At 38.2% G+C, this 19,472-nt stretch overlaps 1 protein-coding gene across 8 annotated transcripts in view; it reads right to left on the bottom strand.

The window, feature by feature from the left end:
• The window catches only part of EHMT1 (euchromatic histone lysine methyltransferase 1), a 74,713-nt gene that overhangs the window by 42,431 nt on the left and 12,810 nt on the right, over nucleotides 1-19,472 (bottom strand). For 6 of the 8 annotated variants that reach the window (XM_072430634.1, XM_072430635.1, XM_072430641.1 and 3 more), the window contains exon 2: nucleotides 1,285-1,354. In XM_072430634.1, the coding sequence (XP_072286735.1) occupies nucleotides 1,285-1,354 (70 nt within the window). Of the gene's footprint in view, nucleotides 1-1,284; nucleotides 1,355-6,489; nucleotides 10,421-17,089; nucleotides 17,239-19,472 lie in introns of those variants that run through there. The other 2 variants (XM_072430637.1, XM_072430640.1) reach the window with 2 other exon arrangements.

Genomic DNA, 19,472 nt, shown 5'->3' with positions numbered 1-19,472 from the left:
CTTAGACATGCAACACACCTTTTGGATTTAACTCATGACCACCCTGCAAAAAAACTGGGAACCTTATGGGTTACCTCTGAAATGATACCATTTATTATTATCGTTCTCTACATCCCCTTAAGAAGCCAAAAGGCAAAACACATCATCAGGTCCTGAGACATTTTTAAATAGAACATATGGACTTTTTGTCTCTCTGTGTTCTTCATGTGGCATTTACTATTATGATAATAATGTGACAGGTGAACTCTCTATAGCTTTGAATCTTTACCACATTTTTTGATGTATGTATGTATGTATGTATGTATGTATGTATGAGCATATCAACTAGTAAACCTCACTGTACTGCCAAATTTCCTCCGTTTTCTATTGAAAACTTTCTTTGCATGTTACAATACTTTGTAAGTCAACAGAAGATAATGAGGAACAAATAGATTTATGGACGAGCAGAAATTTGGAAAAAACATATGCAGGAACACTTATTTAGATATTACAGAATGAACACTGGGTGAAGGGACCCAACTGCCTTGAAGCTGAACTGCCATCTTACACAGTAATACAGATTACTCGTCCATACAGAAATTACCCCTTGTTTCACTGCACACTGTTAAGCTACGTACACACGTCAGATTTTTATCGCCCGATAATCGGCATCGGCCAATTATCGGGCGAAAATCTGCCGTGTGTACAGTCGGTGTCGTCCATCGTCCGGACGACCGACCTGCCAGATCCACGGACGATGGACGACAGCCGATCGTAATGAAAGTGAAGGGGAGAGCGCGCAGCAGGGTGCCGCTCCGTCGCTCTCCCCCTCCCCTCTCCATAGAGCATGAACGGTGCTGTATGTACAGCACCGTTCATGCATCGTGCACTCCCTTGTCGTTGGAAAGGATCGTGAAAGATCCTTTCCAACGACAAAAATTGGCAGTGTGTACGCAGCTTAAGCTTCTCCCAGTGTACATTACAAGCTGAAACAGGTCAGATAAAAGACACCTCCTTTCCTGGCTGATAAACATCCAATATTATGTAATCTTTTTTACCCCCATCCTTATTGGCCCTTGTCTGCCCTATTTTATTGATCTACTTTCAATTATGAAGGCTTAACTTAATCAGTCTGCAATCAAATTAAGTCTACCTATTAATGTTCACCCCTCCAGACTGACATCCCACCCATCAAAGCAGTTTAGTATTTGCAGAATTCCTTTACCAGTTGTGACATTTTTACAGAGAAGTGCAAATCCTTTGATTTGGCCTTAAGAATTAATAAAGGCAGATTTGTGCACTTACCGTCCTCCTTATTGTTGGTAATATCTTTTACCAATCCCTTCCTGGACTCTGCCTTACCTGCGTTTACACACTGCAAAAAGAGAATAAACAGAGCAGGTTAGAGAAGCTGCAAGTTTGCACATTTAGGACAATTTTGAGGTTTTACTTTTGCCTATTTTCATTTTTTTGTTATGTATAAAAATGTTGCTTTTCTGATACAAGACCAACATTTGTAGTCTTGTAAAGTTGACACTTAAAATTTACAGACCTACAGTAACTTTTACTTGACAAGTTTTATTAACCCACACCACTTTTGTTTCAGAGGATATTGAGACCTTCTCAACCCTTACCACCAGTATAGTATGGTAACTATGTAGGTTTATATGCTTTTATGTATCATGACATCTGACCTGTAAGTTCATATCGTTGATATATTTCACTCATAATGTATTTTAGTTTTTTTCCCCTTTCCTTTTTTTGTATTATAGTTCTGTCTAAAAAATTCAAACATTGATGGTGATATTTTACTACATATTTTTTATCTTTACTATAATGGATACCTTATTCTGTGAAACACATCATCTACTTAATTTGTTCTAAACCAGATGTCATCATAATATGTTTTTGCTTGTTGCAATGTATTTTTCTTGGGTACCCATTAGACAACTCATTATGTTTGTGTATTTTAATTTTTGAACATCTTTAATATTTATATCAATGGTGGTGGTGGTGGTAGAATACATATAAAAACCTGCTCTTCCTGATGCCAATTATCTTGTTATATGGCTCAAATAATTATCATCGTATGCTTGTGATTCAGGAAGATACAGTTAGGCCCTTAAATATTTGGACAGAGACATTTTTCTAATTTTGGTTCTGTAGACAGACAACATGCGGTCAAAGGAGCTCTCCATGCAGGTAAAACAAGCCATACGCATTAAGCTGCAAAAACAGAAAAAACCCATCCAAAAAACTGCTACAATATTAGGAGTGGCAAAATCTACAGTTTAGTACATCATGAGAAAGAAACAAAGCACTGGTGAACTCAGCAACGCCAAAAGACCTGGACGTCCACGGAAGACAAAAGTGGTGGATGATCGCAGAATTATTTCCATGGTAAAATATACGATGGAATATTCTTGAATGGCCAAGTCAGTCACCTGATCTGAACCCAATTGAGCATGCATTTCCCTTACTGAAGACTAAACTTTGGACAGAAAGGCCCACAAACAAACAGCAATGAAAGCCGCTGCAGTAAAGGCCTGGCAGAGCATTAAAAAGGAGGAAACCCAGCATCTGGTGATGTCCATGAGTTCAAGACTACAGGCTGTCATTGCCAGCAATGTGTTTTCAACCAAGTATAAGAAATGAACATTTTATTTTCAGCTTTTTAATTTGTCCAATTACTGTTGAGCCCCTGAAATGAAGTGATTGTGTAAAAAAAGGCTTTAGTTCCTCACATTTTTAAGCAATCTTTTTGTTCAACCCACTTAATTAAAGCTGAAAATCTGCAGTTCAACTGGATCTGAGTTGTTTCATTTAAAATTAATTGTGGTAATGTACAGAGCCAAAATTAGAAAAAGTTTTCTCTGTCCAAATATTTATGGCTTACAAATAGCATAACATCTGGGTTTATTCTTATCAGAACAGAGACGCTGGAGGAAAAACAAGTTGCTCATTCACCGACCCTTTAAACTTGACCTGTCAGTGGTATGAGAATATTGAATTACAAAAGCCCCACCCAAAATATTAGTTCCTGTTCAGCCCTTTAGGTCAGGCACAAGATCTCACAACAAACTCATGCAATAATAAAATACAGAAGATGCCATTGCTGACGTCTTTCCTAATATTCTAAACAACTCTCCGACCTAAAAGAAGCATTGATCTTGCCTCTAACTTACACTAGAAGAAACATGTAATACGGACATATGAAGGCTTCCAATGCTGACCCCTATGATCAGGTCAGATCTCTCGGCTGTTGTGAAGATGCTTTAGGGTCAATTTGTTCTAAAATACTGACTTTAGTGGTAACTATACTTGTTCCAGAGAATTGACACCAAGTGCTATATCAAAATACAGACAGTCAACTAGCATTTCTGAAGAATATTGCAGCTTCTTTTATTTTGGAAGGAAAGAGTTCCAATCTGGTCTACAGAACACATTTTTCTCATCTCCAACTAATAGAGAAGTGTTCACAGAGATGAACCAGTCAGGGCCTATACAAGTGGGGAACACAGGTAACAAGCTCAATGGATTCCAGGCAGGATCAACGGGTGTTTTTTATATTTACGAAGATTTTTTTAGGTATGTTTAAGACAAAATAAAAGAACATTATATTTTAACCATATAAAATGGTCTCTGTGACTATTTCTTTACCTGTTTGATAAGGTACGTTATTTTTAAGTTGTTACTCCCTAATCAGTGGTATAAAAAATTAGGTATTTTTTTATAGTGGGTTGAGGTAAAATAAAACATGATTTACAGTAACCTTAATGATTATATTTCTCCATTCTTCATGTTTTGTATAAGGATGCAACTATTTAAATATTTTCTGCAACTTTGTGTCTTGTCCAAGAGATTAAAATGACAATATTCCTATAAACTGTGATTAAAATTACAAACCTTATAAAACTGATTCAGGATTTGACACACACGGCTGGCTATATATAACCCCCTCTATCCTAACTTCCATGACATCCAGCCATGGCACCCCTACCTAACCGATGTACAACCCTTCCAACATTTACTTTGGACAGAAACCACTTCTACTTCTGAGACCTGGAAGAAATAGAAAAAAAAATCCATATTTGAAACACTGATGCCCCAATACATGTTAAACAAGGAAACCTGGATATTTATCTATGCAAGATAAAAATGCCATCAATTGCAGTCTCTAAATAAGTTTATAGGTTTACACCCTGAACAGGAACATCATTTGCATATTCAAATATCATAGTCTGTACAAAAATTACCCAGCCTTCCTCAACATATTGTGGCATCCGACTACAGCACAGATAAGAAAAACTGCCCTAATCTCATTTTGTAAAGTAGGACTTTGAACACCCCCCCCCCCCCCTCCCCCTCAAAAGCAAACATGCTACAGTCATTTCTATCCAAAGGGCCAGCATAAATTGCTTTGTGGGTCCCTCCAGCCCCCACCCAACAAATATGTCTGCTGACAGCTCAAACTCAACAAAAGCCAACTGCAGGACACTGCTTTCACAATTAGAGTCCTCACTACCTTCCTCCCACTGAACCTTGCGACCTTCTGTACTTGCTGGCTATAGCTCAAAGCTCACAAACAACTTCCATAGGCAAAAAGCAGGAAAGAGGTGGCCTTGTCGAACTAAATCTTGAACTGGAGGGAAGTAGGAACACCAAATACAAATTGCAAGCATGGAGCCTTCCCTCCAGAGCTGCCTGGTGCTCTGTAACAATATGTAGAGGAAGTCACATGAAGACAATGCTAGACAGTGTAAGCTGCTAGCATGCATTGCTTTATTCAGAGCACAATTTAACCCACAGAATCCTACAACTAAACCAAAAAGCCAATACTAATGCAAAGAATAAAATCTTCCAGGTTCATTATCACAAGCTACAAAAACCACAGCAGGAAATACCGAGGATTTAAAAACAAACTAGAAGGGCTGAAGAACTTGATAGATGTTTTGATGTCTTTTTCAGTCTGGTTAGCTATTTAAATATGTACCTGGAAACTCTCATATAGGATTAGTTAGAGAACTGTCCTGACAACCATTAATGCTGTGATATCAAAGACAACACACACTATGGAAATGAAGAATCAGCTCCAAATCTGATCCAATGACACTTATATAGTAAAGTATGGATCTATCTGAAAACACTCATACCAAGAAACTAGGCAGACAGCTACAGAGCCCATCTAACAATAATTATCGAGAATTGATAAATTAGGGTATTCTGTAAAAGGGGAAGTAAACCCAAAACCAAAAAAATCACACCTTCAATCCTGCAGATCAGTCTATTCATCGTAAGGTTTCTTACATTAGGTCCCGCGTTGTCCCAGTATTTGTCTTTGGCCCGGCGCAGAGGGAGCCTTCTTCTCCTCTCTTCTTTTGTTTTCTTCCTGCGAAAAAACTTGCCAATCTCATTGCCCATGCGTGAAATCTGCCATTTTTCCCTGATGATGAAAAAGCTCCTTCTGCACATGCCCGAAGAAGCAGCCCAGAGCCTCCCGGAATGCGTGGTGTAGGTATTCCGGGAGGCTCTGCGCTCCCATTCATTCTTGATCGCCTTGGCCAGAGGTCGGCCAGATACTGTCTAGCCCGTCGAATCGCTGCAAAAATGGTTTCCCGGTTCTACAGATAGGTGTGGGTCATATTAAATGTTAATGTGCAGCCAGTAAAACAAATGTGTGCAATACCTCTATTGTGCGTTGCTCCAAGCCCCGGAGTACAAGGAACTTAGTTGACAAGAACACAAAATCTTTAAAAGTTAAATTTTAAAACTTTAAAAGTTAAAGGAAATCCAAATAAAGTGAGGTAAAGTTAGAACCTCTATTACAATTCTACTGTTGTCTGTGGCATCTGTAAATGTGTCACCAGGATCTTTCCTTGAATAAAACATTTGCCAAAAGACTAAGGCCATATTAGTTTTGAAACTAGTGTTATGTGGTAGCCTCAAGGAGGCAAAAAATGAATTACTTACACAGCTGGATTATCAGTATGCTGTTGTTGAGGTGGTTATAGTTTTATTGCTAAATGTGTTGTGTCTTTTACATTCAATGATTTGTATAAAGTAAAAAGTCTTATGGAAACTGCGCAATAAATTTACCAATTGCTACACATACTTGTCACAAATGGGCAAGGGGAAAAACTGGCCTACATGTTCTTAAAGCAATTGTCACCAAAGTTCATTCGCCTATTTTACGATAGCTTAGTAATGTTTGTATATTTTAGGCTTAGTAGCCAAATCTTCTATGGTATGCTATACCACACAAACACTGATTGAAAATAAAATATCTGCATTGTAAGTTGTGAAATAGATGTCAGAGACACAGCAAACACCTCAGGGAACCAGGTCCTGATCCATCTAGAAAGCTTCATGTATAACATGAAATGCAGATTATGCTACAGAACTTGGTCTCCTCTCCTGTCTCCAGCCATCTGCAAGAAAGTTCGGGCACAATAAAAGCAGATGATTATGTCAAATAATTGCTCAATTCCACACAAAACACACCACACTTACATGTTGGCCCACAACAATCAGGAGCTAGGATCAAACAGTCTTGGCCTTTCAAAACGGTTTTCTAGATAGGCCTAGAAGCCTTCTCCAAAAGGATGCAGCAAGCAGAGAGCCCCGGTGTCCCCAAATGTGAACACACAGGCTTCGGCCTAATCAGGCAGGCTCTGAAGTTTTCTGCTCTGTCATTAAATTCATGCCTGGCCTTTTTCTTTCCTTTATTCCTTAGGATTGCAATGATCATCAGCCACCTCCCCCTACAGGCTTCTCCTGAGCATGCTCAACTAACACACTGCCATTTCTCTTGTGCAATGTTTACACAATGATGACCATCACACAATCAGCTAATAAAACCTGCCATACAATGACTTCTCCAAACAGCAACAAGAAGACTCAGACAGCTTTTTAGATTGACACACTTTCCTAATTCAGAGTTTTGCTTTGTTTAACGTGTGTTATATTTAGTATACGTTACATGCCTGTGTATATTTATTATCATGTCTACCTCTATCTATAGCAATAGAAACCCTGGAAAACTGATGAACAAAGAAATGCTGCAAACAGCACGTCCATCTATATTGTCTATAGCTCAGAATATTGTCATTAAACCTGATACATAACCGCTGCTAAAGGATCAAATGAAGAGGATTCCAGTGCTTTTTAAATACCAGATGATGGATTTGGAAACCTTTATTACCAAATCTGTCATTTGCCTCAACCCAAAGCTATTCTATCAGGTTAAACACAGGTCTAGAGGTTCACAATCTAATGTGTAATATTTACTTTCTCAGGCCTCGTTTATCTAAGTGTCTAATTATTGCCCATGACCAGCGGATTACAAATGTTATTTTGCAGTAAAGCTTCTGACACATTGCCAGTGCAGCAATACAGACCTCGATTTCCAACAAAATCATCTGCTGCCCGATCTACACTGTGGCTGTGAATTTTTATTAATAAATCTCCTGGGATACAAAACCCTCAATTACAATTATGACAAAGGTGAAGCAGTCTAGAAACAGGTATGGTACTAAAACAAACCTGAAACATAAATAGCTGAGAATACACACTGAACATCTAATGTTTAAGATGTTTGTACAAAGCATACACCATCAAAAGGCTACTTGTGTAGACTGGGGCAGGTAAATCTTCCCTTATAGCAGGGGAAGGAAGAAAGAAACAGGCTAACATACAGAGCCATTAGGAGAAGACTCTTGGGGAAAATTAATTATTTGGCTTAACACCCTTGAGGAGGAGACCTCCTTGAGAACACAGAAGAAAAAACCCTGAGGAATGTACAGACAATTGTAATTTGATAATACTGAAAGGAGGTAAAAAGCTGAATAATATAAATATGAAAATATCAATGTGATAGCTTTGTGGAAAATATAAACTGAGGCGTTGTTGCCAAATCCTGTTGTTCCTCCACATTCTCAGATTTCCGAGACTGAAAACTTTCACATCACAAACTTTATAGTCATAACCATATTAAAGTAAGTTTTTAGAATGTTTACTTTGTATCTTGCCTGACCGGTTTATAATGTAAGGGAAGAAAAATCACAAACGGCATCCTCCGGCATTTAGGTTGTGGTTACAATGCCAAACTGTCCGGCATTCATGGTAATTATACACCAACAGGCTAGAGGGAGTCAATTTACATTTGGAGACCAGAAAAATAAATCTTCATTTAATAGAAAGATCAAAGAATGAATATTACAAATATATTTATTGTTTTAACTCACCGCTCCTCTAAATCTCTCAAGAAAAGGTAATACAGAGGTGGTGATCTTTCAGGTCAGTTGGGGTATTTTTATTATTATTATTACAAAAACCAAACTAGCTCATGTACTGAAATCCATACATAAAGCAGGATTTAGTGTGAACATGTGTCCATTGATGTCAGAGCCCTCAGGATGAATTGTAATAAGCACAGACTTGACTCCAGACTTGGTATAGCGTCCATGTTTTCTGGCCCCCCCTCCTCCTACTCCTTCCTGCTAGAGCCTGCAAGAATACAAACACAAAGAGACTGAGCAAGATGGATGACAGACAGCACTGTTTGTGCAAGTCTTATGGCCTGCTAGACACATCAGACATTTTGAGTTGTGCACAGTGAATGACGGAGCTCCCTCTACTGGTCAGACACGGAGCATGGAATCCATTTCACAGAGCTGGGATCAGCAGCCATCTCACAGCTCCAGCTCACCTCATATGGTCTTCTTCAAGAAGAACCCCATGTAATAATCACTGCAGCTGCACAGTACCCTGTCCTCCTCCCATCTTTCACCTTCAGGAAAGACTGAGAAACCTAACTAATAACAGATAATAAAACAGGAAGATAAAGAAGAACAGATCTGTCATGTATTTAACACCTACAGGCTCTGAAGATTATTGTAACCATTGCCTCCATAAACAATATGAATAATATGTCATTTGTCGTCGCACCTACACAATAAAAGAGCTTAGCAGACAAACCTTCCCTTGTTTAATCTGACATCTCTCTCCTGAAAAGTATGTGCATGCACAATATGACATTATTCATCTGATGTCCATGGTCACTTTGAGAGGTTATCAGCAGATTGGAAATAAATCTAGTAACCTTTAATAAACAGAACAAATTTAACTCTTCCTCATGTGTAACCCTGGCCAAGATTTGGACCCTCAGTCCCTCCAGAAATCTGGAGACCACACAGTAAAATGTTTCAAGACTTGGCTTCCACAGAACAGATAGCAAACAAGAGGAGATGTTACCAAAAAACAACCACAGATATTCATTTTAAAAGCACCAATTGTGAGGAGATTTCTTAAAAGAAAGGAAGATTACAGAGAGCATCAGAAATGTCTGAATGTAGTTGGTCGGTAGCTGTGCATTCAGAAACGATTCGCTAGCAGATTGAATATTATTATTAAACAGGATATATATAGGACCAACATATTAGGCGGCACTGTAAATTAAATAGGGGCTAAAAGGGCCGTACACAGATGTGAATGTTGTAACAAAATTAACAAACAATGCAAATTATTATAAAATGTCAGGAGCAAGTCACTGATCTACAAGCAAGCTTTAAAAAAACAAGATAACATGCCCATCTTGACAAAAAAAAATCAAAACTGCTGTTTTTCTTTTTTTGGGTGGGAGGTGTTTGTGGAAAGACAGGCTCGAGGGACTAATATGGCTTTCACACCAAACATTCAATTGATTTACATAGAACCTTTGAGAAACAGTCACAAGGAATAATCTATAAACTTACCAGAACAGTGCGGTCATAAAAACATGTTTTCTTTAGTTAAATATTGCAGTTTTAACTTTAAATCTTTATCAATGATCTTCATCAATAATTAATTTATTAAATAATTTCAATAAACCAATCGATCATATAATAATACAAACCACACTTATATGATGATACAGAGCTAGAAATTACCAAGGAAGGGAAATAACATGCTGTGCTTTAGTGAGCAACCATCTAATTTATATTGTTTATTTTCTAATGTCATCTTTGTTCAAATTGGATCACCAACCTTTCCTTTACAGACTGAAAGCAGCACAGATGTTGGACATACTACTGCAGCAAAAAAAAAAAAAAAAAAACGGGTAACCATTTATATATCCCCCCTATGCACCATAACCTGTGCATCTCCCTTTTAGACATAGTGTTTGTAATCTATTAATTGAAGGTTCTCCAGATTCTGAACTTCTTCTGTCTGTCACACCAATAGCTTCCACACTGCACCCAGTAAAAGCCTCATCAGCAGTTAAGGCTTCTCCTGCTTCAATGACAGATCCTTCCCACTTGTTAATAATAACACTTGTTATTATGGAAGGTATAGAAAGGGGGAGGTTGAGGGATAAATGAAATGACATGGAAACTGCTAGAGGAAGACTTGTGCCCTAATTTTGCAAATATAAAAATATACAATTCAAACTGACTGGTGTCTACATCTCTGTAACAGGCAATATTCCTCTACAAGGGGGCAGATTCCCATACAATGGCCAATGTCTGCAACTAAAACCAGGCAACCCCCAATGAACTTCACTGCAGATTCTAATATATTTCAATAAACAAAGCATCCAAAAACGTTCCATAGCAACTGGATGTGAAATTGCCAAGGAATGGTTGAGACTAAATATTTCTTTAGCTCTATATAAAACAGTCTTTTAATGAATTACAATTAGGTGCACATTTGCTGGAAACCCCACTGAGATAACTATGACTTAGAATGTGTAAAAGCAAAAAAATTTAGGGACAGGTGAAATTATTTATAAAATACAGTTGTCACCCAACTAACAGAATGCTTTTTGATTGATGCACGCACAAAACCAATTTTATTATAATTGGAAGAATATGGGCACATACATTTTGTTCATAATTCTTTTTTTTTAAAAAAGAAAACTGATTTGGTGAATATGGATTGACTGGACTGATTATCTAAGAGGTTCAGTTTAACAAATGACACCCTTTATTTGAAGCAAATGTATTTGTGAACAAAGATCTTTCCTTTGTTCATGGGTATCTAAAGGACAAAAACCATACTAATCATGAGACTAACCGATATAACTCATCTTGGCTTGGTACAGGACCTCAAATCATTTAACAACTAAATAAAAAACTTAATAAAGATTAATGACCTATAAAGTCCAACCCAGCAGAACCCCAATCCTAGATACATAGGGAAGAATTCTGCAAACACTTCCAGCATAATACATCATGACATATAAGTCTCATACAGTCAACTTTCTTCCCCTAAAAATGCTATCACAGCAAAGCTGCAAATAATAAACTGCTGTGTGAATTTTGACCTAGTCTAGATCTGATCAAATAAAAAACAAAAAAGACACATTGTTAAAAGAAAAAAACAAAACAAAACTGGGAGATACATTCACCTACATACAAAAAAGCTTTGAAAGAAGAAGTTGAAAATGCCAAAAATGAGGTGCATGTGTGGATTTCACCTAGAGGGACACCTCTGCAGACAGCTCATGAGGAGACAGCCTTATTCTAGGAAAGCCTAACACACAGACACATGTCTATACATAGCAGAGTATGGAGAACATAATCTGAGCAAGGATTTCCTGTGCAGTTTGGCACTGGTGTCAAACACTCACAGGGCTGATGAGACCTGTGGACTCAGACAAAGAAGGCTCAGCTCTAGAGACACACAGAACAAGAGAAGAAGTGACAGTAGCTCTACTTAGGCCAAGCTGTGGTGTTCAGCATCCAACATACATGAAGGCTCCCCTCTGATCAGCACCAGAAGACAAAACACACAGAGACATATACAGGCCTGGGATTGCCAGCAAACCTCTCTGCCTTTCTCCTCTTCCTTGGTCCAAAGCTTCTAAATGGAGTCACATGACCTAGCTCCCTCTATAGGTAAAGAGTGAGAATCACACACAAAGCAAGCTTAGGGCACCATTTCATACCGGCAGCCATCCCACAGTGCTCACAAGGACAGCCAGGGACTCAGCTTTGTTCTGGAATCTTCTGGGCTCACCTGATTTACTAGATCTGAGAGGACACAAAAACCCTGCATGCAGACACCTACTGCTGCCTCAAACATTGCTCACTAGAACAACTGGAAAATGCCTTAGTAGTTTATGCCAAAATGTTGAAAAGGTATAAACACATTTCTAACCTTCAAATTGTGCATTAAATCGTCTCTTGTTTCATTCCAAATATATTACTGAATGTACACATATTTTGGGATAAGAAGAAGGTAAGATTTTTTTTATAGCCAGCCAACCTCAGAAGTCTGTAAATTGTAGCATGGTATAGAGCTGATCATTCTGGGGGACAGGAGTGGTGGTGTCCTTCACTGATACAAAACTACTGGAGTCTGACATCTGTGCATCTGGATGGATTTCAACCTAGGTAACTATGTAACTACTAAATGGCAGAGATACAGCTTGAGAGTTCCTGATAGACATGATATTTCCTCATATTAGAGGCACAGCTCAGTGTAACACATTGGAAAAATACAAATAAAACAAATGAAACAGTATTTAAATAATGCAAACAAAATAAAACAAAAGGAAACAAAGCTATAAAGCTTACTTAGTGCTTGAATGTGTGCTATATATATATATATATATATATATATATATATATATATATATATATATATATATATATACACACACACACACACATACATACACACACACATCCATATACATATATATGCACACAAACACACACTATACACTAAAATAATTATATATAAAACATAAATATAAAAACAATTATTGCACGTGTACGTAGCTTGGTTAAAAAAAAAAAAAAAAAAGTGCCAGCGATGTTTGTGGCCTCAATGGCACTGCCTCTGAATCCTCAAAACTTATGAGCAGTGCCCAAGGTCCCTACAGACAAATGTCTGTGTTTTGTTTCTTTGTTATCCAGGTGAATAGTCAGGCCAGTGAAGGGAGATAATTTAGAATGGTTTCTACCAACAATTCCAATAATACATCACAGGAAAGCAAGAAAAGCTTTCCACACCGAAGAACGGCCAATTCTCTCCCTCCTCTGGTGTCGCTGTCTGTATCTGTCTGTCATTTGCAACCCCTATTTAAAGTACAGCGCTGCGTAGTATGTTAGTGCTTTATAAATACTGTTTATTAATAATACCGCTGTGGCTGGCCAGGCTTAGAAACAAATGACAACTTTAATAAGATAATTGTGTGTAGGAAGAGCTTTCTAGGATACCTTCCATACAATGCTAGCTATTGTGTCCCTGCTATGTCTTCACATAATGCAGATAAAGGCTGATGGGTAGCAGTGTTCTCCCCAGAAATTTTTTTCAGCCGGGTGCGGCAGCGGAAGTATCAACGCTGGCCGCAGCAAATAGGGGGGCAACTGCAAGGGGGCGGCATCGGAGCTCTAATAGTTCTTATACCCCCTGGGTGATCCATCGGCAACCCGCGGCTCTAAAGCCGCGAGTTGCCGGCTGGCATTAGGCCAGATCAACCAGGGGGTGTTAGACTGGAATAAACTACCAGCTAGGCAGTATCTGGCCTAAAGGCCGGAGTTTGCCGACCCCTGCTCTAGGTAGATGACTTGGATTTGCATTATCTTGTATTTATATAGCACCAACATTCTATGCAGGTACTGTCCTTTAGAGGAGTTTATATTCGAATGTCCTTACTTTAAGTGATAGTCAGGTGATAGTCTAAGGACAATTTTAAGGTGGGGGGGCACAGAACCTACCTGAATGTTTTTGTGGATGTGGGAGAAAACCAAAGTGCCCACTGGAAACCCACACAAACACGAAGGGCAAAACATGCAAACTCCATGCAGAAAGCACCCTGACTGAGATATAAATCAGGGACCCAGTAATGCAAAGACAAGAGTTCTAGCTACTGGGCTACCATTCTGCTTTTTTACTTCTTGGATCTACTAGAACAATGACAGCTCCAAAAAAACATAAAAGCAATTTATCCTTTATATGTTTGATAAATGTGGAGTTACATAATTCCATGTGGAGCTAATAAATATTTTACCGCTGTCATCTTGAAAATCACACGTAAGAAGCACCAACACCTTGTTTCTGGAAACCTAACTTTTTTCTTCTGAAAAAGCACCATTGTATTGGATTGTGCACATTGATAAACAGAACCACATAGTATTTAGGTTTTGTTCATTATTTATGTGTCAAACTATTCTATGTTGTTTTTTTTTAAAGTTCCTTCACTAAAACAAGTATTGTTCCAAATGCAAATTTTGCTTGTGTTTTAGAATACAACGTATAGTTTAGAAGCAGACAGAATCCCACAAGCTCTGGCATAGTACATGAAGAGAATAAACGTAGTCAAATACCTTCTTACAAACGCCTACACAGGAAAACAGCAACACTGAACTGCTGTGAGTTTTATCACATTTTGATCAATGATGATGAAATTAGTAGGGGCAATTAATTATCATATTTCCTGCATAAAGACCTCAAAATGCACAAAGATCCCAATCACATTGTCTTACAAAGCCTTAAAGAGAAAGTCTGCACATAAAAACTTAAAAATGAAGACTCAGAAAACCATAGCACACGTTTAGGAGGCTGACCATGCTAAATATGCAATGTGTCCATGGATTTTACTCATATAGAAGCCTCCATAGGCAGTTTATGAAAAAAGAACTGTCTGCAGTGTAATGACACTGCAGAGCAGTCCTTCAATACAAAGAAAGCCCTGAACAACAATACATGGAGACAACAATTTGAGAAAAGACGCCCAGCAGTCAAACAGGGCTAATGATGCCTGTAAAACCTTGATGGCTCTGAGAGACATGGGACATCTCAGAGAACTGATAGTAGCCTCTAAGACAACCTGTAATGCTTCGCACCCAGCAAACAATACGACTCCCTCTGACCAGCCCCAGAAGCCATACACAGAGAGTGGGAGACATATACAGGCCTGGGATTGCCAGCAAACCTTTCTGCCTTTCTCCTCTTTCCTGGGCCACAAGCTTATAAACCGAGTCACATGACCTAGCTCCCTCTATAGGTAAAGAGTGAGAATCACACACAAAGCAAGCTTAGGGCACCATTTCATACCGGCAGCCATCCCACAGTGCTCACAAGGACAGCCAGGGACTCAGCTTTGTTCTGGAATCTTCTGGGCCAAAAGGATCTGTCAGGGGACACAGATCTGAGATGACACGTTTCATTGTACTGAGAGAGCAGGAATCCTCAGACATACGCAGTGTGATCCAAACAGCTTTGCATACATAATTCCTTGACCTACTGCACAAAATGATTGCACATTAGGCCTTCCTATAACTAAAACAAAATAATAAAATAGGTAAAACACTAATTCAAGGTACCTGCAGACAATGTAGCAGAATACTTTTGTACATGCTAGATATCGATCATAGCAAGGAAATGGGTAAAAATGTTTTTTATCAACCGACTATACAGGGTATGCTATACATTCCCTAATGTGTAGCCCTTATGTAACAGAATAAAAATAAGGTTAATTATAATAAATTATTTAGATCAAATATACACTGAGACTAATCATTAAATGTCTTAACATTACAACAGGCACAGAACAGAAGGTAGAGCTGTCAGTGGGGTAACTTTATTGGGGAAAATCATTTGGTCCATTGGGAGCAGAAAGATAGATTTTTGGTAACCAAAACATGCACTGCCCCTTAATTCCTTCCCACAAAAAGTTTATAAAAGTTTGAAAGAATATGTGAACCCCTAATGGCATTCTGTGTGATAACACAGGCCCTTTCTCTCAATAAAATATTTCTTTACTATCTTATCTTATGTTGAATCTCTGTGATGCCAGCCTCCTGCAGAGAATTCTTGTCTGCATGCACTCCAGTGATGGATTCATAGAATTGGGCAGCATGGTGGCTCAGTGGTTAGCACTCTGGCCTTTGTCAGTGCACTATCTGCATGGAGTATGTAGGTTGTCCTTGTTTATGTGGGTTTCCTCCAGGCACTCCCTGTTTCCTCCCACATTCAAAGTTTCTTTATTACCTGTCCATACAATGGACAGAACGAAAAAAGATATAACAATTAGCAGCCCGCAATAAGATCCTGAAGAGAGCATCAAGCCATGTGCAACTTTTACCAATAAATAATACTGAACAAATGGTAGAATAATCTCTGCCTACTGCTTACTTGTAAATTTGCTAATAAACAGAAACAAAAAAGAAATATGTCCCATGCCCAGCTTGCACACATTCTACTACATGCCTACCTTACTATCTATGCCAAACAATGTGGTTCAAATAATGTAAACCTAAACTCAGTTATGGTAAAAAAAAAATGAATATATTCTTTAATACAAGTTCCTTAAAACTCTGATATTTTAGTCTAAGGATGGTTTTCTGTTGCACTGAAACATCTCTTTAATCTTGTTATGCTATTGAATAATATAAGTGAAAGTTTAATCAAGAAAATATGTAACATAGTAAACACAGTTTACAAGTATTGGCCAAAAAAAAGTCAGAATGTTAAAGAAGTATCTGATGAGGTCATGGGAGACAATAAATACAACAAAAGCATAATGTCTGCCCCATCTAGATTCAAGCTGATATATTCTTGGACAGTTTAGAGTCATTTTTATAAATCCAGATGCAGGCACCTATAAAAAGACCACTTGTGTTTTCCAGAGGAAATAAACAGATTCCTTCCAACTTATTAGGTATAAACTGAAAAGATTATATGCAAAGAGGAGTAACTTATAACAAGCCTCAATATTCTATGACCAAACCTGTAAAACATGAATTCCCAACAAGTTAATTACTGCACACTGTCACTGTTCTTTGCAAATGTCATTTTTCTAGTGCAGGTTTCAAATAAAGAAATATTCAGTGGGGAAAAAAGACAATACTTTTTTCAGACACCTCAAAAAACTGTGTGACCCAAAGTTACCTCATGATGTGCAGCTTCCATTGAGTGTTACTATAACTATATTACCAGAATCTGCTTGAGACAGCAGCCTCAATCCAATATTAATCTTGGCTGACAAAAAAATAATGAGGTTTTAATGCAATTTTGTTCCAAAACAGTGAGCAATCACTATGGCCAACAGCAGAGACACAACACTATCTTACAATGAAGGAGAAAACACATTAATACATGGCTCTTGTGTATTACATACATTACAATAGCTTGTGTACTTCGCATCAGTCCCATTTCTGAAGTAGCTTCTGTCTGGATTGCATTGTCCTAGGTCTTGAAGACTTCTGGGCCTATTCCACAGCTACACACACACACACACACACACACACACACACACACAAACACACGTTCCAGACACAGTGTGGGTGCAGCCAGACTTGGGGCATGCTCAGTACAGTCTCAGCTCAGCCATTGCACAGCATTCAACAGAAAAAAAAGAGGAAGTAAGAAGCAGACTAGCTAATCTACCAGCTCTACTACAACATCAACCTTTATCACCTAGCAAGGATCTCAGGAACAGATGTGAAAATCAGGCAAATAAATAGGATAAAAACACTTTAAAAGTTAAAAAAAAAAGAAAAAAAAAACATTTCACAAGTATTTCCTTAATGCCACTGGCACAAAAAAAATTTAGAATGGGAACACAACCAACCCAAAAAAGTATAAAAGTACATCTGCCACCATCTTGACAGATATACTTACAAAATCCCCTTACAAGACTTCATATATTTGTACCTTTTCTTCTACTGCCCATTCTTTTTTATCATCTTCCTTAATGTCATTTTACCAAACCCAACCTCAAAATAACCAACTTTTCTATGTAAGCCAGGGAAGAGATACCGCTACTCCTTCGTGCTTTCCATCAAGCGCCTGAGCACAACCCTGTGTCGCCCATATTATATGAGGTCAGAGCTCATCATATAGGGTTACCCATTTCCCCCTCTTAATTAGCTGACAATGTGTGGGTATAGAAAATATTCTTCTGGGTCCTAACACTGCAACCTAGGAGGAGGGCATATTCTCTACAATCAAGAACTGGCTATGATATACAGGAGAACCCATCATGATGTTTACAGTGGGCAAATTCACAGATATACTGTCCAGTGGCCTGGCTTTGGTTGTACTACACCGAAACGGATGGGAACCTACCAATTCATATTTTCTTCTGAATATTTACACAGGCTGTTACATCAAAATGTCAAAACAACAATAAGACCAGCACTGCATACATAAACTCACCTTCATCTTTTCTTTTGTTTGTCTCTAACAGTATTGTACTTCCTGTGTCCAATCGTACAGCGTATACATACATACAAACATTTAAAACAATGAAAAATGGAAACAACCATTTTCAAACTGCAAAGAATACTAACAGAAAAGCCAACCTTGTGTATGGGTCTATCTGTGTAACAGCAAATTTCATGAATATCTTTTACCTGCGGGCATGTTTATTTACAAAAGGTAAGAGTAGAATACTTCCTGGGTTTTATGGCCAATAATAAAAGTATACTTTAGAGCAGGGGTGCCCACACTTTTTTGGCTTGCGAGCTACTTTTAAAATGACCAATCAAAATGATCTACCAACAATAAAAATGCTAAACATATATTTATTTATATACCAAGTATACTTTATACTGCATGAACATGTATGGCACATTACAATTCTGTACATTTTTGGCCATTACCTTACTCCGATGAAATCTTAAACTAAATGGAATCAGCCAAAGTTGCATAGTCCGGACAGCTGGTAGCTGGTAGCCAGCCTCAAACAGACTTCCAAATGATCATCAGTCATGGCGGAACAGTATTTGGACCTCCTGTGCGCGGTAGAATTTATTTTGAAAGGCAGGGCTCTGCGATCTACTCGCGTTGCCTTTGCGATCTACCGGTAGATCGCGATCCACCTGTTGGGCACCCCTGCTTTGGACAGTACTGTCGGTCTGCTCAAAGCAGTTTCCCACCCCCTTTTTGTTTACTGCAACAAAGGTGTACAGAAGACAAGATTTGGGACCCGGAAATTATATTATAAATGTGGTAACATTTTTTTCCTAAATTGCAGATGTCTAGCAATGACATTGGCATGCTTTGTTTCAAAGTAGGAAAGAGTGTAATACTCAGTTTTGTTTCTGTCAAACTTTGCCACAGCATGGAAGTTTCAAACTTCCATGACCATCCTTTAACTTTATCTTCATCATATTAACATAAAATAACCTTTGCATGAATCAGCAGAAAAAATATACCACATGACAACTTAAGCATTCTACTTGATCTTTTTGATCAGAATTCTGGGTCATGCAATCAAAAATCTTTTTTTACTTTGCCATTGTGTAAAATAAGAACATACAATTTACAACCCATAGTTGTGACAACCATCTTTGGTGAAGCAACTTTCCTATAACCACCCAACAACCGGGGACTCAATGTCAAATGCTTTTGACCATCAACAGGGGCTGAGTAAGTTTTCCACACCAAGTAAACCTTTATGAACAAAACTATCTATTATATGAAGAGCTGAGGTTCTCTGTTGGTCCACCTCAAGGACACTGTTTAGATTATATACTAAAGCAATAAAAACAAAGAAC

This window comes from Pyxicephalus adspersus, chromosome Z, assembly GCF_032062135.1.
Source record: "Pyxicephalus adspersus chromosome Z, UCB_Pads_2.0, whole genome shotgun sequence".
In the NCBI taxonomy this organism is placed as follows: domain Eukaryota; kingdom Metazoa; phylum Chordata; class Amphibia; order Anura; family Pyxicephalidae; genus Pyxicephalus; species Pyxicephalus adspersus.
The sequence above is the reverse complement of the archived record's forward strand: the minus strand, read 5'-3'. Positions and strand labels throughout refer to the sequence as shown.